General features: G+C 37.5%; 1 protein-coding gene across 4 annotated transcripts in view; it reads right to left on the bottom strand.

Moving 5' to 3' along the window:
- Positions 1–970: 970 nt before the first annotated feature.
- LOC127791138 (carbon catabolite repressor protein 4 homolog 3) overlaps positions 971–21,250 on the bottom strand; it is a 28,572-nt gene continuing 8,292 nt past the window's right edge. For 3 of the 4 annotated variants that reach the window (XM_052320932.1, XM_052320931.1, XM_052320934.1), the window contains 4 exons: positions 20,917–21,028; positions 3,041–3,126; positions 2,880–2,964; positions 971–1,445 (listed from right to left, as the gene is read on the bottom strand). In XM_052320932.1, coding sequence (XP_052176892.1) covers positions 1,332–1,445; positions 2,880–2,964; positions 3,041–3,126; positions 20,917–21,028 — 397 coding nt within the window. In that variant the 3' untranslated portion in view covers positions 971–1,331. Of the gene's footprint in view, positions 1,446–2,263; positions 2,304–2,879; positions 2,965–3,040; positions 3,127–20,916; positions 21,029–21,250 lie in introns of all 4 variants that reach the window. The other variant, XM_052320933.1, reaches the window with a different exon arrangement.

A 21,250-nucleotide genomic window follows, 5' to 3' on the forward strand; every position in this document is an offset into this window, starting at 1 on the left:
TATTTTCAAAATTAAAAGTTTTAAAAGAAATTATAACCATAAAAATAAAAACACCACTTGTAATACTAAATTTTATACAAAAGGTAAATTCTTTTCTAAATGCAAAGATAGGTTATAGATGGTAACTTATTTGATGAAAAGTGAAATGAAAAGACGATGATAGTGCTTTAAATACAAATAAAATAAAATAAAATAAAATAAAAATTATTTAAATTTAAAAATATTTGGTAATATGATAAAATCTTAATCTTTTAAATGCATAAATCCAATCGTACACTAAATGTATCTAAATATTTTTTAGCAGAGAACAAATGTTTTTGTCTTGGATTGCATCCCATGGGGGAAAAAAATGTCAACACCCTCCCGTTAAAAGAAAAAGAATTGAAGAAATCAATCACTATTTCCCCCTTTTATTTTATGTAAAATAATTAAATAAACAATCGATAAACAAAATCTCAGGTCTTGTTCTCAAGTCCCAAATAGAGCTTAGGTTTGGCACATTAGCACCAACCATCTATTGGCAGGGGCTCTAGAACCAATTAATTTTCACAATTAATGGAGACAGATGTAGGCTATCATCTATATTTGAGATTTCCATGAAGCATAATTCATTAACTAATGGGGAATAAAGATACAACTTCTATACTTATCCAAAAGCTTAATTTAGGTTTTCTGGCCTACTTTTTTTTTCCCTTTCTCTATAAATAACTCTTTGTATTTGATTATTCAATGTGCAGAATTATGAATACTGCAAAAATCTTAGCGAGATCATGTAAGTGTGAGATCGAGTATATCAAGAATTTCGGGTTACGATTCAGATAATCTCTCTTTTGTTTCACATTATTTACATAGTGAATTTTACTCTTTGTTTGTCCACAAACATAAGCAATTTGCCAAATTATGTTAAATTTGTTTCTTTATTATGATCCTGTGTGGGCATGACAAGTTATTACAAGCCATATCAGATCCATACCTAATAAGTGATATCAAATCTAATTGCCCAACAAATAGCATCAGAACAGGTTCCACAGCAAATGGCATCATAGCTAATTACACAAAGTGACTAATTACAACTGAACTGATAAATCTATGTACTGTTTCAAATTGGCTTACATTGGGAAGTTCTCCCCCTTAATTAAGGAGCCTCTCTTTAATTTCATTGTATTACACTTGCTTATAAACATAATAAAAATAATAAGGAAACGAAATACAAACAACAATTCTGATCTAGAACCTCTGAATCATCTTTCTAGAGCTCTTCTTTCCAAGGATTGGCTACAAATCCTCCATACCTGTCTCTTTATCTCACCAGCAGAACACTGAAGAACTCATTACAACAACGAATCTTGGGATACTAGGGCACCCTCACCTGTGCTGTCTGCAGTTTCTTCATTGCATGTGAAGGCAAACTCAGAAACCAAGGCCAAGTGGTCACTGCCCAATTCCTGCATGGTTATGAAAAAAGTTGTATTTTTGTTCCAAACAGGTACAATGCTGAAATTCAACAAGCAGGATACATTATTTGTAGATACGCAGGGTAGACTTATGACTTCAGGGATCACAATGGGGAGGGTATGGTGGGGGACCCGTCTACTCGTACTTCCATTCTCGTCCCCAACATCGTACTTGTATCCTTAGGGTATTTCTTTTTTAAACCCTTATTCCCTTGTCTAATGTTGGTATGATGATCCAATAACATTCTAGTAAAACCAGTCTGACAATACTGACCATTCTTGCACCCGAGTTCTTTAGACCAAAAACCTATTTTGTACGTTTGATTGTCTGTCAGAAGGTCAGAGCCTGTTCAGTTGTAAAAAATATTTTCTAATTTTTTAACTCTAATTTTACAACTAAATATGCCTTAACAATTTATGTCTCAAAACCAATAGCATTCATTTTAAAAAATTTAGAAAACATCTTTTTATGTTTTCCAATTTATAAGATAAAAGTTGAAAAATTAGAAAATTGAGTTTTCTGTTTTCTAATCCAAAATTCAATCATTCAATAGAAAATTGGAGTAGAAAAATTAGAAAATGTTTTCTACAACTGTACAAGCCTCACATTTTCCAATAGGCTTCTAAGGATGTCAACATTCTTGTCCAAGTCATGAAATAATATGCTGTTCTAACAGAACAGGAAATATATATAGTAGAGAACACAGTTAATTGTGGAATAACTCAACTAAACCATTGATAGTATGTAGATCTCAGAATTACTAAATGGTAGGCATACACTTGTTTAAAAAATTCCAGTCAAAGCTTACCTGATGGATTATGTATATAGAGAAACTAATCTGAGATGTTCTGCATTTGCATAAAGCCATTTATTAGTCCCCTCAATGAGCCAAGCCCTAACGAGAGGTAATATAAAGAATAGGTCAGTGGTCGCTATGCATTAGCTGAATTCAAGCAAACCTCGTTTTTGGTTTTCCTCTATATCTCTTGCTACCTAGTTGTTCCATTCCATTAACTCTCCTCTATATCTTCTGCTACCTAGTTGTTCCATTCCATTAACTCTCCTCATGGGACCTCTATTGGTCTTCTTCTCATATGAGCATACCACATTATTTGCCACCCACATTTTAACCTCAATAGGAGCCATACCAACCTTATTTCGTCTAACTACATTTCTAATTTTTTCTTTTACATACCACAATGTTACAGGAAGAAAATAACCCAGAGAATAGCTTTGGGTCCCGTGTATCAGTGTGCCTTGTCATTTACTGACAGCATTCATAATGTTTTCTTTGAGTTTTCAGAAAATTAAGTTTCATCGCCAAAGGCCAAAGTCTCGAATCCTTCATTTGCACTGTGTTCTTGTTCCTAAATTTACTAGGTTGAAGCAAAATTGAAAGACAACTGATCAAAAAATGGTATAACCTTGCATGGAAGGCCACCTATCTTCTGAAGGACATCAAGTGGAAGCGTATCCAGAACTCGTGTGGGTACAAGGCCATCTGAGTGCCTGCAACCAGTGAAAAAAATATGACATTCTTTTATATTTGAACTGACTATCACTGGAATTTTATAGTGAAGCTTACCACAGGTAGTCAACAGTTCCAATAAACTTCGAATGGTAGGAAGTAGCTAATGGTTCACCATTAAAGTCCCTGGTTCTTGCATATCCCTGAGAAAGTATAGATTAAATACCTAACCCAAGAGTAAACAACAGATACTACTAAAAAGTGAAACGACATGTGCCACCAAGGAATTTGTTTTTTTCAACAGAAGCCATAGATGAATTCTGTAAGGATGCATTAGGATGGAGGAATTTCAAATTCTGTAATTTGAAATCTAGAACTGGAAATGTTTTCATTTCAAATTCTGTCATTTGAAATAACATTATTTAAAATTTAAGTGCTTGGATAACCTATTATATATTAGATTTGAAATTCAATCATTCTACAGTAAAAAGAAAATGTGAAAAAAATAAAAATAAAACAAAAAACTATATGCTCAAATATTTTTTAGATCCCATCAACAAAGTTACATATGTATTATATCTATATGTATGTATTATATATATATATGTATACATATTTGTAAACACATACATACATACACATTATACATACATGTCCATATATATTATGGATATGTGTTGATTCCTGAAGGAAAAGATAAGAAAGTTTGACTAACAAACCATCCTTAGTTTGGAGCTAATCTCATCTTTAGTTTTTTAGAAATTGCTAAATCAGTTTTAGGATACTTTCCTGTTCGTGGATAGGCAATCTCTCCTAGTTTTAGCCGTTGTAAACTTTCCTATGTTGTAATTCCTCAACCCTATAAATAGGGCTGTATTGTTTGTGTAAATATATGAGAAAATATTCCATTCTCACATGGTATCAGAGCCACAGTGATCTGCCCTAGTTATCGTCTCGGTCTGGTCCAACTATTGTGTCCCTTCATTGCCACAGTATTGTTTTTAGCAGTACTACTTTACCATCTCTCTCATTATGTCAAAATTTTTTGAAACCACTACTATGGCAACAAGAGATGCTGTCCCGTTTGATCAATCAACCAGGAATACTCCTACCAATGAGCTACCAGGAATGCATCATTCCTATTGTCTAGATGGCAAAAACTATCTCCATTGGTCATAACTTGTAAGGACTTTCTTAAAAGGTCGAGGGAAGATAGCCCATCTGACCGAACTAGGCCCCAAGATCTTGGATCCCACATTCACTGCATGGGATATTGAGGATTCGATGGTGATGTCATGGCTCTGGAGCTCTATGCAACTTGAGGTAAGTAAAAATTTCATGTTTTTATCTTCTGCCAAGGATATTTGGGAAACTGTTAAACGAACTTATTTTAAAGGGCAAGATGCTTATGTAATGTTTGAGATTAAGACAAAGATAAGTGGTACTAAGCAGGGTCTTTGACAGTAATCGACTATTATATTAAGATGAATGGAGAGAGGGATATATATAAATTAGCTAAAGTAAGAGAAAAAAAAACAAGGGATTTAAATCAAGTTAAATGCATAAAAGATGAAAATCAAAATGTATTAGTGAATGAGGGAGCGATTAAGGAGAGATGGAATGAGTATTTCACAAAATTATTCAATGATGGTGGCGACACAAGAGTTAGGTTGGGACATCTTAGTAACTCCGAAGGGAACGTGAGCTATACATTTTATCGACGCATAAGTTCAAATGAAATAAGACAAGCATTAAAAAAGATGAAAAATCATAAGGCGGTGGGATCAAATAATATACCAATAGAAGCATAGAAATGCATGGGAGAAGAGGGCATTTCCTGGCTAACGAAATTATTTAACACGATTCTTAAATAAAAAAAGATGCTAGATGAGTGAAGGAAGAGTACTTTGGTCCCTATATACAAGAACAAATAAGATGTTTAAAACTGTGAAAATTACAGAGGAATTAAATTAATGAGCCATACCATGAAACTTGGGAGAGAGTAATAGAGCAGAGGCTCTGAAAAAAAACAAAGGTCTCGGAAAATCAATTTAGTTTCATGCTTGATAGGTCAACAATGGAAGTTATATATCTACTGAGGCGCCTAATGGAAAGGTATCGGGATCATCAGAAGGACCTACATATGGTATTTATAGATCTAGAAAAGGCCTATGATAGGGTCCATAGAGAAGTATTATGGAGTGTTTTAAAGAATAAAGGAGTCCGAATAGCTTATATACAAGCCCTTAAGGACATGTATTACGGTGCAAAGACAAGGGTCAAAACATGCGGAGGGGATATTAAACCGTTTAAAATTACAATAGGACTATATCAATGTTCTGCACTAAGTCCATACTTATTTGCTCTAGTAATGGATGAACTCACTAAAGATATTCAGACAGAGGTGCCATGGTGTATGTTATTTGCAAACGACATAGTGTTGGTGGATGAAACAAAAGAAGGAGTGAATACTAAGCTTAAATTATGGAGAAACAAGTTAGAATCTAAGGGATTTAAATTAAGTAGAAAGAAAACAGATTATATGGAATGTAAATTTAGTAAGAATGCAAGAATAGATGATGTTATAATAAAATTGGAAGACCAAATCTTACAAAGAAAAGACCATTTTCGATATTTGGGATTAGTGATTCAAAAAGATGGAGAAATTCACAAGGATGTCACACATAGAATTAAGGCAGGTTGGCTAAAATGGAGAAATGCATCAGAGGTGTTATGTAATGGTAAAATCCCTTTAAAACTGAAAGGAAAATTCTATAGGACAGTTATAAGACCAGCCTTGTTGTATGGCTCAAAATGTTGGGCAGTCAAATACCAGCATGAGCAAAAGACAAGCGTAGCGGAGATGAGGATGTTAAGATGGATGTGTGGCCATACAAGAAAAGATAAAATTAGAAACGAAGTTATTTGTAATAAGATAGGAGTAGTGCCAATCAAGGAAAAGATGAGAGAGACTAGACTAAGATGGTTTGGTCATGTGAGAAGGAGACCAAGAGACGCTCCTGTGAGGAGAGTTGATGAAATGGAATAATTAGTCAAAAAAGAGGTAGAGGCAGACCCAATAAGACTTTGGAAAAAACATTAAAGTTTGATATGAAGTGTATGGACCTAAGTGAAGATATGACAAAAGACAGAAATACATGGAAGTCTAGAATTCATGTAGCCGACCCCACATAGTGGGATAAAGGCTAGATATGTTGTATATGTTGTTGAATGGATATTGGCTTGAGTTGGATCACTACCAGGATATTAAAGTGGCGTGCAATAAGGATGCAACCACCCTTATTGTCATATTTAAACAAGACAGAATTGTAGAGTTCTTGGCTGGTCTCAATGTCGAGTATGATCATGTGAGAGTACAGGTTCTTGAGAGAGAGAAACTTCCATCTCTCAATGAGGTTTTTTCTATGATCCATAGTGAGGAGTCTTGAAGGATAACTATGTTCAATGAGGCTAATTCTGAGGGATTAGCCATGGTGACCAACAAGATGGATGGATCCTGATTCAAGACTTAGCAGGGGAGGAATGACTCACACCCTAGACCACAAAATTGAGAAGGCTTGTGGTGTTCATATTGCAAAAAGCCAAAGCACACTAGGGAAACATGCTTTAAGTTGCATGGAAAGGAGAAAATTTTGAGTAAGATGGAAGGCTTCTGGAGTTTGCAATCTAGAAACCAAGCACAAGCCTGTCACACAAACAAGGAGTAGGAGGAAACCACTATAGAGAAGGAAGATCCAGCTGCAACTTCTGACCTAAGCCAATTGAATGTCGATGAAATCAGTAAACTAAAGATCTTCTTGAAAACTATTCAGGATGGGACTTTCTCTCTGGCACAAACAGGTACTTGTTTCCACTCTAAATCCTTTACTGCCTCACAAACGAATAGGAATGACTAGTGGATCCTAGACTCAATGGCTATTGACCATATGTCCTATAACTTAATGTGTTTGAAACCTATAAACTAGGTGGTACTTCTAAAAGAATAACCATAGCTAATGGAAATGCAATTCCTACAGTAGGTCAAGGAAGTGTTACCCTTAGCCCCTTACTTCCTATTCAACAAATTTTGCATGTTCCTAACCTCTCAACCAATTTAATCTTTGTTCATAAACTCACCAAAAATCTTAATTGTTATGTTATTTTCTCTCCTCATGCATGTGAGTTTCAAGTATTGGACTCAGGGAAGATGATTGGTGTTGCTGAGGAGCAAAATGGGATGTATTACTTGAAGAGGAATGGTGCATTCACTAAAGGGGACCAGCCTATCCTTACCTATTCATCACAACCTACTTCTGCCATGACTGAAATATGGCTCTAGCACTATCGTCTAAGCAATCCTCCTTTTAGTTTGTTACAAACCATATTTCCTTCTTTATTCAAGGGTTTAAGCACTTCTAATCTTCATTGTGATGTGTGTGAATTTTCTAAGCATCATCGAGTGTCTTATCCAATTAGTAATAAATTGTCTTTTATTCCTTTTTCTTACACTAATGTTTGGGGACCATCTAGGATTTCTAATTGTTCTGGGGTTAGATGGTTCATATATTTCATTGATGATTGTACAAGAATGACTTGGGTATACATCTCTTAAAGGATAAGACGGCTTTTTGCACCATTTTGCCAATCTTTCATAAGATGATTTCTACTCAATTTGGATCCCAAATTAGAAAATTTCGTACTGATAATGCTAGGGATTATTTTAATCAATACCTACATTAGTTTTTTCATCAAGCAGGAATTGTAAATGAGTCCTCCTGCATTGATACCCCTCAACAAAATGGGGTGGTTGAAAGGAAAATGAGGCATTTACTCAATGTTACTAGGTCCTTTCTACATCATCATCATGTTCCTAAACATTTTTGGGAAAAAGCAATCTTAATTGCTGCCTACTTGACCAATTGAGTCCCCTGTAAACTCTAGAAACATCAAAGTCCATTACAATGATTGTCTTCCTATTTTCCTCATGTCGGTCTTCACAACTCTCTTCCTCTCAAAGTATTTGGTTGTGTGTCGTTTGCCCATATTCCTAAGCATCACAGGGATAAGCTTGATCCTAGGGCACTTAAGTGCATCTTTCTTGGCTATTCTCCTACTCAAAAGGGATACAAATGCTATCCTCCCCTATCTTGGAAGTTCTATGTGTCTAAGGATACTACCTTTGTTGAAACTCAAATCATTTTTGTTTGGGTCCTCTAGCCTTAGTCACTAGGGGGAGAATGTTAAGTGTGGTGACTAAGGTGACCAAGGTACTATTCCCATCTTGGATTTGGTCCCTTTGATACCAACCGAGACAGAAACAATTGCCTAACATGGACTTGGCTCACCTGCACCCTTACCCGGCTCAGGTGAGCAAGACATATCAAAACAAGAAGTACATCCATTGATAGTGTTTCCATCCCTAGTCAGGTTTAAAGGCTCTCCCTATATCTTCAAGAGAAGATCCTAGCCTATTCTGCATCCTTAGCTTGGACCAACATCTGTTCCTAGCCCAAGTATTGAACTCTCTCATTCCTCTATTCCTTTTGTTGTTTCTTAATTACAACAATGAATTTATATATGGAAAACCACCTTAGGATGACTCACATGTGGATTATCCAAACGATAGGTGACTATCGGGATAGAGTGATAGCGATGAATGAGTCTCTTGGGGGGAGTGGCAGTGATGGATGAGTCTCCCGGGGGTAGCAACAACGATGGATGAATCCCTCAGCTAGGTTGAGAGCGATGGATGAGTCCCTTGGGTAGGTTGAGAGCGATGGATGACCTATCCAAAAAGAAGATCGGTTAGGGGCGCGGGTGAGGATCCTCGCGCAGACCCTCTAATGCCTAAGTCTCGATAGTATAAAGTAGATGCAAGGAGGAAATGAGAGTGTGAGAGATTGCCTACCGAATGGGGGGAGGACTCCCCTATTTATAGCGATGGGAGAGGCAACTAGGTGTCGGGTGACTCGATTTCTTCGGCGACTAACTCAGAGGCGATTTTGACCGGGTCTCATGGGAGTGATGGCGCGCAGATCGTGGGTGTGCCCATGGCACCCCCGAATGAGGGTCACTGGGTAAGGTCACTCGGGTGTGCGGGTTAGAGCATGCGCGGGGTAACGCGGGCGTGGGGCCGAGCATGGCCACTCAGGGGGGGGGGGGGACACTTGGGGGTGCGAGGCACCCATGGCTATGCATGGTCGCGCGGGGCCCCACGAGCTGGGGGCACCCCTGGGTGAAGTTACTCGGGGGTGCAGGCCGAGCGTGGGGTTGTTGCAAAGCCTGCGTGGCGGGTCGTGGCCATGCACGCGAGGGCTCCCCGCCTGGTTATGTGGCGCTATCTCCTTCCTTCGATTCTTCTGTTTCTTTTCACTAATCCACTCTGTTCACTTGTTTTGCAAGACACATCACCTTCTAATTCTATTCCTAATGACTTGGATCTCCCTATTGCTGTTCGAAAAGGGATTAAGGGTTGTACACAACATCCATTGGCTAACTATATCTCTTATCATTGTCTCTCCCCAAAGCACAGAAGCTTTCTGACCTCTCTAGATACCGTTGTCATTCCTAAGACAGTTGATGAGGCTTTAATGGTGCCTAGACAAAAGGGAGTTAGACTAGTGAGTCGCAGGTTAACTTGAAATATAATGTAGATGGCACGTTAGAGAGATATAAGGCTCGGCTAGTTGCTAAAGGGTACACCCAAACCAATAAAATTGACTACCTAGAGACCTTTGCACCTATGGCAAAAATGACAACGGTTTGGATACTCTTATCCCTAGCAGCATGTTATGGGTGGCAGTTGCAGCAACTTGATGTAAAGAATGCTTTTCTTCATGGGGATTTAGAGGAAGAGGCGTTTATGGAACCACCACCAAGGTTTGATAAAGAAGCCTTAGGCAAGGTATGCAAGCTTACAAAAACACTCTATGGGCTTAAGCAGTCACCAAAGGTATGGTTTGACATATTCTCTAAGGCTATGAGACATATAGGATATCGTTAAAGCAAAGGAGATCATACACTCTTTATTAAACATTCAATGAAGAAGAGGATGACAACTTTGCTAGTATATGTAGATGATATTATTGTTACTGGAAATGATGATGAGGAGCAAAAACAACTAAAGGAGAGTCTTACCAAAATATTTGAGATTAAGGATCTTGGTACATTTAAGTATTTTCTAGGAGTAGAGATAGCCTATTCTAAGGTAGGGATCTTTCTGTCCCAAAGAAAGTATACCTTGAACTTATTAGAGGAAATAAGATTGTTGGGAGGTAAAGGAGCCGGTACTCCAGTAGAGCCCAACCTCAAGTTAGGGGAAAACCCTAACTATTAGCCAGTGGACAAGGGGAGATATTAAAGATTGGCAAGTCGTTTGATCTATTTCTTACATACTAGACCAGACATTGCATTTGTTATCAGTCTTGTAAATCAATTCATGCATAGTCCAACAGAAGAACATATGCAAGCAGTGAGAAGAATCTTATGTTATCTAAAAACTACACCTGGCAAAGGAATTTTGTTTAGATCAGGGAATGACTTAGATTTTACAAGGTACATAGATGCTGATTATGCAGGCTCCCTAGTTGATAGACAATCTACAACTAGTTATTGTGCGTTCGTGCGTTCCTAGGGGGTTGGTGTCTTGGAGAAGTAAGAGGTAATGTATAGTGGCTAGGTCCAGTGCTAAGGCTGAATTTAGGGCCATAGCTCTAGATCTATGTGAGTTGCTATTGATGAGGATTATTTTAGGTTTCTAGTAGTGGATTAATCAAGCTATTTTGTGAAAATAAATTAGCCATCATTATTGCACACAATTTTGTGCAACATGATAGAACAAACATGTGGAAATAGACCGACACTTTATAAAGGAGAAGTTGGAGGCTGGACTGATTTGCATACCCTATGTTCCCTCGGAAAACAGTTGGCTAATTTATTAACAAAGAGGCTGGTTGCTAAAAGGTTCCAGGAGTTAGTATGCAAGCTGGGAATGACAGATATTCATTCACCAGCTTGAGAGGGAGTGTTGATTCCTGAAGAAAAAGATAAGGAAGTTTGACTAACAAACTATCCTTAGTTTGGAAGCTAATCTCATCTTTAGTTTTTTAGAAATTACTAAATCAGTTGTGGGATACTTTCCTATTTGTGTATAGTCAATCTTTCCTAGTTTTAGCCATTGTAAACTTTCCTATGTTGTAATTCCTTAACCCTATAAATAGGGTTGTATTGTTTGTGAAAATATATGAGAAAATATTATATTCTCACAATATGCATATATCTAATACATATATAATACATACATGTATAAGTATATGTATGCTCATTTATATATATGTATATAACTAAATATATGTAAGTATATGTCAATATAATATATATACGTGCGTATAGGAATTTTATATATATACATATGCGCATATAAAATCTACACACACACATGTATAGCTGATGATAGATTTGATACTAGTCACCACACACCACCTCAAGATCTTAACCTTGGGATTTGAACCTCGAGGACTATACCTGCAAGAAAAGACACATTGCCATGGGACGACCCCAAGATCACGGCAATGCTGCCTACTGCCTTGGTGGCCCCTAAGCTTGGGGTGAGGTGGCCCAAGTAGCCTCGAGCTCAGACTACCTTGGTAACCTTGAGCTTGGGCTATGGTAAGGTCAAGATGTTTTGGCCAGCTATGCTCGAGCTGGCTTGGGTTCCCCCATTTTAGCCTTTGGGCTTGAGTTGGCCCACTTCAATTTTCTTCTTTTTTTCTTTCTTAGTTGCTATCTCCCTCATACCTAACCACTAACCCTCTTGATGTTTTGTTTTAGGTCTTTTTGATAGCTTGCAATTTAGCTAAGGCAAGTCAAAGCTCCCCAAGTCCTCTCAAGGCATATTGGCTCTTCCCAGCTAAGTCCTTGCCCTTTCTTCTATAGGTCAAGCCCCAACATTAGGAGTCTCAAGTTCTGTCACTAGTGTTCACTTCCCTTGGTTAGTTCTTCCTCCTACCTTGAGTTTTCTTTTTCTTGCAATGTCTTCATTCAAAGATTCCAAAACCAACATCAAGTTCAAATGGTGATGGGATCATGCTTATATGATCCCTTCGATGCCTCTAACCCTCCTCTGAGGAGGCAAAGAGCTAAGAGGATGGAAGAGGAAGGTCCTTCTAACTCAAGTCCAGAAGGCAATGATAATAATGATTCTAAGTTGATGGGTCTACCAGAAGACCTAGCGAAGGCTGACTCTTGCTTGACTGAAAGGGAGATAGGTTGACTCATTTAAAAATATTATCTTCCCATTGATGACTATTAGTATAGGGCACTTCGGGGGCTTAAAGCCCATTAGGCACCTCCTGGTTACTTAACTGTGTATGAGCATGCTCCTGCTTCTAGCCTTAGGTTCCTTCTAGCAGAGCTTGTAGTTAATGTTTTCTCTACCCACAACTTGAGTCTACCTCAACTCGCTCCTAATGGAAGGAGGACTCTTATATGCTTCATTCTTTGTTGTTAGGCCAGGCGAATTATTCCTGAAGTTAGGCTCTTTGCCAAAATGTTTAAACTACTTCAAGTCAATAAGTTTGAGCCTTGATTCACCTTCTCCCCTATCATCCAAAGGAGATTTATAGGAGACTATCCCAACTCAACCGGGGGGTGGAGGAATATTTCTTCATCGATTTAGAAGATGAGCGTTCTACTTTTGACTTCCCCACCGAATGGAGCTAGGAACCTTCATGTATACTCAATGCCAAAATCACGAAGAGAGACTAGGGAGCATCAAGACTTTGAGAAGGCTAAACCCTATTAGTGCCTAAATGCTTATTTTTTATCGAGCATTGTATGTGGGCAACTTGGTTGAGCACCCCCATTTTGAGCCAGATACTACCTTAGATTGTTCATCCCTTCTTGGCTTGGCTCCACTACTTGTATCTTACTTTACCTTATTAATTGTTTAACTGATCTTTGCTTGTCATGTTTGTAGAAGAAATGGTGAGCAATTCCTACATTTGGGGCAAGCAAAAGGACAACCAGGTAGCTGCCAAAAAATGAGGATTGACAAGCCCAAAAGAAAGGCGAAGGTAGCTTAGCCCTAAAGAGAGCAAAACCAACCCTTGAACTAGAGCCTGTAGCTGTTGGCTCCTCCCAAGCGGGGTCTTTCTAAGGTAAGTCCCTGATCATACCTTATCATCCACTAAGTCCCCCAATCCCTGCAAAGTCCCCAGTGTGCGCACCTTTCCATGTTGTCCAGTAGGGTGTGTGAGAGAGTGACTACAACAAGAGAAGTCACATTGCTCGAAAACTGGTTTATGGGTTGGCCACCTGTACTAATCGGAAGGCCATGGTAGAGATACCTTCGAAGGTTTTGGAAGCTTCCACGTGCAAATTTTTGGCTTAGGTATGAATCCTACCAGCATTTTGGCCTAAGTCCTTATAGTTCGATCATTAACACTCGTCATATGCCGGGCATTATTGTCTTCTCCAAGCTCTCCAACCGCATTGCTGATAGGATACTAAAAATGGAGAGAAAAACAACTGGAAAAATTAAGCAAATGAAAAGAAAATGGACTTTCAAGAGGTCCACACTCTCCCAATATCCTCACTAAAATATTCCTTACCTTCTACTCTATTTGCTTCTCTATTTATAAGAATCCGTTGCCCTCACATCCCCCCCCCCTGCTCTTCCCATTCTATCCCTTAACTGAATTTGTTAGTCTACACATGCACCAATTGGCCTTCTCCTATTTCAATTCCCATTTTGTCCTTATTGCTTAGGTCTTTGGTTATGGGCTGCCTATCAATGGCCTGTAATTCCAAGAAGACCCTTGAATGGCACCCTTTTAGAAGAGAATGAAGTTATTGTGGAGTCCTAAAGGACGGAGTTGGAGTTGGAGTTTGAGACTAGTCAAATTGCCAAGTTAAAGGCCAAGCTGAGCAGCTTAAGGCTGGAGTAATAATATCTGGTGAAATAGCTAAAGCAAGTTTGGGGGATTATGCTTCGTTGAACATCGAATTAGAGGCCTAGCTGGCCAACCCTATTGCTCTTCCTACTGTGGAGGCCTTCATCCCAAAGAACCTCCAAGACACCTAGAGCAAGAGGTTCCATCAATATGCCACCGAGGTCACCTGAGGCTACTCAGACTTTGACCATTCTTAGATTCACTTCATTGAATGGTGGCTCAGATGCAAGGTGACTTTGACAAAGAGATGGGCAATGACGAGGATGACACCAAAGATGCCTTGTCAGATACCTAACCCTTGCTAGATAGGACTTAGATTTGCCCCTTTGGCTTACTTTGTAATATTCAACTCAAGCTATGTAATTTTGACGTGATATATCTACGTATATATATTATTTACATACATAATATATCTACGTATATATATTATTTACACATATGTACTATTTTCATACGTATATTATACATATGCGTATATTAATTATACAGTAATGTTATTTGTACACTAACTTTTGACACTCGTTGAATTATAAATACTTCTTCAAGGAATTAACAACACTTTTTCATAAATTCTCAACAACTTTTTCAAAAATTATAAACACTTTAAACATTATAAACATTTTTTCTTTGTGCAAAAAATGTTTATAGATTTTAAAAAATAAACACTTTTAATTTTTAAAGTATTTATAATTATTAAAAAAATTGATAATTTATGAAGAATGTTGTTAATTCTTTGAAGAAATACTTAAAATTCTGAGTGTCAAAACTTGATGTAAGCATTATAGTCAATTATATGATATATATATTATATAAAAATACCTACATGTGTGTACAGGTACTTTATATATATACATATTATTTATATATACGTACTATTTACATATATATAAACACATACATATACAGGCATATCAATATTGTATGCATACATATAAACGTACATACACACATATATCATCTATGTACATATATAAGTTTATGTATACATATATATACGTACTTATATAAAAATATTTTAACAAATATACATATATATAAGCATTTATTATTAGCAAATGTTGGTTTCGTGAAGTATTGAGCTTAGGAACAAATAGTAGAACAGATAGAGGTAAAGGAATTTCAGCTAAAACTTGAAAGCATATAGAACGGAAGAAGAACACCACACTTATTGAGTTCAATGGATTGTTTAAATACATAAAGTCATCCTTATTTAACAATCTATTCAAATACTAACTCAACTATAGGAGATAACTTATCAAAAAAACTGTTTAAATACATAAAGTCACATTATCTGTTTGCTTGAGGATGGTACACCCTATATGCTTTGGAAACATTGATGTACCCAATGAGAATGCTTGGTTCAGCCCTCCTATCAATCTTGTCCCTCTTAACCTGTTGAACATAAGAGAAACAAACACATCCAAACACTTTTAGGTTTTGCAAAAAAGGTTTATAACCATACCAAGCCTCAAAAAGGTGTTCTCCCTTGCACAACCTTAGTGGGAAGCCTATTCAGCAAAAAACTGAAGTGTTGGCTGCTTCAGCCCAAAATTTCTTTGGTAATCTTTTCTCATGCATCAAACACCGAGCCATGTTCATGATTGTTTTGTTCTTCCTCTCACTTACACCATTTTGTTGTGGAGAATAAGGTGTAGTGAGCTCGTGTTCAATGCTAGTTGCTTCACAAAATTTATTGAAGTGGTTTGAGGTATACTCAGTCCCATTATCAGACCTCAGCATATGAATTTTACACCCACTTTGATTCTCTATCCATGTCTTAAATCTCCAAAAAATACCAGCTACCTTAGACTTGAATTTCATAAAATAAATCCAACTAAATCTAGTTAGATCATCTATGAAAACAATGTAATACCTGCTTCCATTTAGAGATACCTCCGGTTTTGGTCCATTGAGATTAGTGTGGATGAGTTGCAATCTCTGTTTTGCTCTCCACGAGACTGCCTTGAATGGAAGTCTTGTTTGCTTCCCATAATGGCAAGCCTTACAAACTGCCAACTCTTTATCTAGCAGTGGCCGACCTTGCACCAAATTCTTTTTGCTCATTTGAAACACAACTTCATGATGGTAGTGGCCTAACCTTTTATGCCACAATTCAGTAGCACTGATTGTGGCTATTTGAGCCACTTGCCCATCATTCACTGGATTTAAAGGAAAGCATTTACCTCTCATCTTTACTCTGAACAATTTCTGCCCCTTAGCATCAAGTATCAAGCACATCTTGTCTTCAAATAAAACCTTAAAGCCTTTTTTAAGTAGTTAACCAACACTTAGTAGATTCTAGCTCACATCAAGTACATAAAGAACATTTGAGATCATTTTTGTACCTACACTAGTGTCTATGGCTATAGTGCCTTCTTCGTTGACTGCCATATAATCACCATTCCCAATTTTGACTTTAGTAGACTAAGATTTGTCAAGCATTGAATAAGCACTAGCTATCAACCAACTTTCATCTGGACTTCTTGTTGCAAAACTTACTGCAACAAATAGCTGCTCCTGTTGTTGGTTTACTACCTTTGCTTCTACAGCTTGTTGAGACTTATTCCTGCAAAACTTTGCAATATGCCCCAATTGTTTACACTTGTGACACTGCACATCCGGCCATTTCCAACATCTATATGGTGGATGACCCTTCTTTCCACAGTGTTGGCATGGAGGATACTCCTTCCCACTGCTACTTGCTTTCCCATTAGCAGCATCAGCTTCTTTCTTCCCCTGCTTCTTTCCTTTGTCACTTTGCTTTTGTTGAGACTTGACATACATTGCTCCCTCTATAGTACCTTCTTGCCTCATAGATCTTCTTTGCTCTTGTGCTTGAAGAGCACTCAAGAGTTCTGCTAAGGCTAACTTTGACAGATCATTTGTATTTTCTAAGGCTGAAATTGTTGTTTCAAACCTTTCAGGGACTAAAACCAGCAACTTTTGGACAAGCCTCGTGTCAGCAAATTCTCCTCCCAGTAATCTCACTTTGTTTGCGATCTCTAGAAGTCTATCAGAGTACTCTTGAATGGTCTCTGATTCCTTCATTCGTTGCAGCTCAAAGTCTCTAATTAAATTCAGCATCTGCATCCCCTTGATCTTCTCATCTCCTTCATACTCCTTGAGAAAATCCTAGATTTCTTTTGCTGTCTTCAGAGTCATGATTCTTATGAAAACAATTGGGGAAACAGCAGAGAATAGGCATGACTTTGCCTTTGATTTCCTCTGCTTTTTCTCCTTGTGATTCCTAAGTTGTGCAACTGTAGGATTGTTCGGTAATGAAGGAACTTCATAATTTTCCTCAACCACCTCCCAGAGATTGTTTCATCTAGACAAACCTCCTTCCTAACAACCCAAATCTGATAGTTTATTCCTTGAAACACTGGCGGTGCTATAGCAGTGAATGGTGCTTTGGATTGCATGATGATTAGGCTAATCAGGAAAAAACTAATAAAAAAATAGCTAGATAGTCCTTTTGGAAGATAATCAAACTCTTTCTCAATCTCACTGGCTCCTCATGAATATTGGTTTTGATACCAATTTGTTGGTTTTGTGAAGGATTGAACTTAGGAACAAATAGCATAATAGATAGAGGTAAAGGAATTTCAGTTAAAACTTGAAAGCATATAGAACGGAAGAAGAACACCACACTTATTGAGTTCAATGGATTGTTTAAATACACAAGTCATCCTTATCTAACAATCTATTCAAATACTACCTCAACTATAGGAGATAACTTATCAAAAAAATTGTAGCTAAGATTGATCAAATAATTTAAAACATAGCCTAAACTTTAAGAATTTTAAATTAATCCTTATCTGCTAAATTTTTTCTAGCAAACCAGCTAAGAGATAGCTTTGAACGCTATCTATTTGAACCTGTTTCAACAGCTTATCAGATGTTGAGGCATTCTTTCATAACAATGAATGAGAAAAAAAAAAAATTTAAAATTAATGTTATCTAAAAAAATTAATATGTAATTGAATTTTGTAGTCCAAAATAACATCCCTTTGGGACAGGGGACAGACCAAGATAAAATTTTAGGAGGGTCATTTTTGAATAATACAAAAAAATTATAAAAAAAAAATAATATCAATCCTAATTAAGTGCCCACAAAAATATGTTTTAAAAAATAACAAAAGTTATAATTAATCATAGATAAGATTCTTTGTTTGCCTCATCTCTTCTCCTGTAAACATTTCAAAGGCTTTTTGGGTTTTGCCATTATGAAATTTGACATGTGTTTGAACTTTGAAGTTTTAAAATTAGTTTTTTGCTTTTAAATATTATAATAATCAATAGCAACATAAGAGACTTTACAATGCACAACTGGTCACTTTAAACTTAAATAACAACCAATAAAATTAAGTCGAGTTCAATGCCTTTTTTCATTTTAAATGATAACTAGGTGAAGTAACTTTTTATTTATTACTAGTTACAAGTGTGAGACTTTAGTTCCCAAGATTTTGTCTTTCCCAAATAACATGATTAAAATTATTGAAAGGACCACTCTATCAAAATCTAATTACACTTCAACACACATAATATTAACACCTATAACAATCAACCAAAAGTTTTTTTTTTTTTGGGGGGGGGGGGGGGGGGGGACGTGTGTGACCCCTTTAGGCCATATTGTGCCTCTGCCACTACTTTGGGAGTCGTTTAAAATTTTCTACATTTCAAGTCCAAATCCATCATGGATTTGGATCCAATTTCGAATCACTTCCACAATTTTGTATCCAAAAATGGGAATTGGGATTTCAAATCCCGAATCCCAAAAGATGAGGTAAAATGACCCCATCCAAGCACTGCATAATAGTTTTTTTTATGTTATTTGGCACTTTGGTTGCAATTGCATTATGTTGTTGTCAAATTACAACAGCTAAAATTTATTATCTAGGGAGACTGGACGTTGTGAAGGTGGAGCACAACTGAAGCACAATAAGATCAACATTGTGAAAGAAGTCCCCAAGGAGTTGTAAGGAGGGTCCTTAGGGAGTTGTCTCAAAGAGCTAAAAGTGGTCCCGTGGAGTTTTAGGAAGTTGTCCTGAGGAAGATGCATGTCCAAGCAAAGAAGGCATGCGGGAAAGTGTCTCACGCATGCCCTCTAATGCTTAAGTCAGTCCTCATATAGAAGAAACAGACTAATCCCAAGCAGGTTAAGTGAAGAAATATAATTATGGTCCAGGTTTAATTTGAGATCTCCAACTTAGCATTAGAGTCCTCAAATAAAGGACATGATCCCCTATTTATACCTCAAAAATGAGGGGACAAGGACAGGTGGTTGGACGCGTCACCATCTCCTTGACCATGTATGGAGAGTGAGTTAGTCCAATAGGTTATGCATGAACTAGGCCAAATTGCTTGTCAAGGCATATGCAATGTCATACTAGAGAAGATTGCAGAAGATGGACTCAACATGGGCTTGTGCGGGACAAGTCTCTCGTGGAATTACTTAGGATAGGACAATGCCCCATGCTTGCATTTGTTCGAGATAATGTCTCGCACATGAGGTCGTGTGGGACAGTGTCCTATGTTGCACTTGTCCAGGATTGTATCCTGTGTTGTATTGTCCGGGACAGTGTCTCGTGCCTACATTCGTGTGGGTCCGTTTAGTTGATTTTCCAAGCGGTCGTTTATTAACCAGATACAACACATTGATATAATAATATTCATAAGTTTGAGACTAGAGTTGGACTGCATAGACTGGACTCCAAGAAAGAGAATTGGAGATAATCTGGTAGCTAGAGCTTCACTTGAGGGAGGCTAAGGTAACTCAAGGGGACACATGCAAATAGAACTTGCTCAGTGTCTGCTCAAGTGAGATTAACGTGGTTCAAGAAGCAAGTCTAGAAGACCTCACTGGCACGGTGGTTGAGGTGGACTGAATAAAGGAATGTTAGTTGGGTTCCCAGAGAAGGCTACTGGATGGAGTTGGTCAGTGTGCATTTGGCAGATGGTTCAATCTTTTCTCAAGCAAGCTAATGGTAGTGCCTCTTGCTCAAGTTGGTGGCAATGATTTCGCTCTCCTAGGTGCTTATTGTTTTGAAATTCATGCTTCTAGTTGCAGAAACCATAAACTGACATAGCTTATCAATGACAGCACAAGTGGGAACGTAAGTGAGCCCCTCTCAAGTGGGTGGAGATGTTTTTGTTGTCCTAGCCATTTCCCATGTCATAAACTTGTGCTGAAAAGGGAATCCCTATAATATGAATGGAAGAGTGCTATTGACCCGGTCAACACCTTAGAAAATCAGTTGATGTTTCATTAAACAATTCAAAACAAGTTGGTGATCATCTTGTAAATTCCAAATACAGTCAATAGCATTGAAGAGGTGGTACAGTAGTTTAGGAACTTCAAAGAAATATGAATGATGGTTAGACAGAGGATTTTGTCCATAAGTTGTAGGGTTAACTGGATAGCTATATGTCTTATGAATTCTCCATCAGTAGGACAAGTCAGCAATAATAGCCAAGTCAGAGTGATCCCATTCAACAGCCAAGTGTACCAGCGTTTTACACATGGCTGCAAGAAAAAGGCAGCTTGATGATAAGGTGATCTGTTAGTTTTATTTTTCAGTTCTGATATGTTCTATTTTTCAGTCGTTCTAGATATTCAGTTTCTTGATTGTGACAGTTAGTTTTTCTACAAGGGTGGTTACCTATCTGTTAGTGGGTAGTTTCTCTAGTTCTCTTGTAACCAGATGTACTTAAATGGCCATTCTCAAAAGGAGAAAAGGACAGGTTTTCTTTATCCAGAAAAATAGAGTTTCTCTACACTCAAAGAGATCATTGGGTTCTCTCAAACAAGCCCAAACTAGTCTTTCAAGATAGGACATAAAGGAAGAAGATATAGAAACATTCTAATCCTCAACTATTTCTGTGTCCACAGACCCATAACTAGATCACAAACTAGGGACCATAACCCTATGCAATTGACATCTTATAAGTGTTCATTTGTAGTACTTGGTTTGAGACTGACAAAGGTACATTACTTCTTAGTCTGGTAAATTCCTGTCAATGGAATCTCAAATTCTGTACCTTGACTTTGGCATAAGAACTACTAAGCTTTAGAGGGTGTTCAACTACTGGACTCCCTGCATCACCTGTTGCAACCTTTACTTCTTTGTCACTCCAGCAGCTCTTGAAAAATCTGAAATGCAACCAAACATTTGAATTGGAAACTACCAGAAAATAAGAAAATGGAACCCATGCCATAGTTGTCAAATGTGCAAGGCACACATAGTTGTCAAATTAGTACTTGGGCCTAGGCACAGGGCGAAGCGCAAGCCTCAGTCACATGAGGGGCACATTTATTCAAAATGCTTATAAAATACTTATATACTATTCTTCAATATGGATCTATAAGGACATA

The sequence above is a fragment of the Diospyros lotus genome, chromosome 14, assembly GCF_014633365.1.
Source record: "Diospyros lotus cultivar Yz01 chromosome 14, ASM1463336v1, whole genome shotgun sequence".
NCBI classification, from domain to species: Eukaryota; Viridiplantae; Streptophyta; class Magnoliopsida; order Ericales; family Ebenaceae; genus Diospyros; species Diospyros lotus.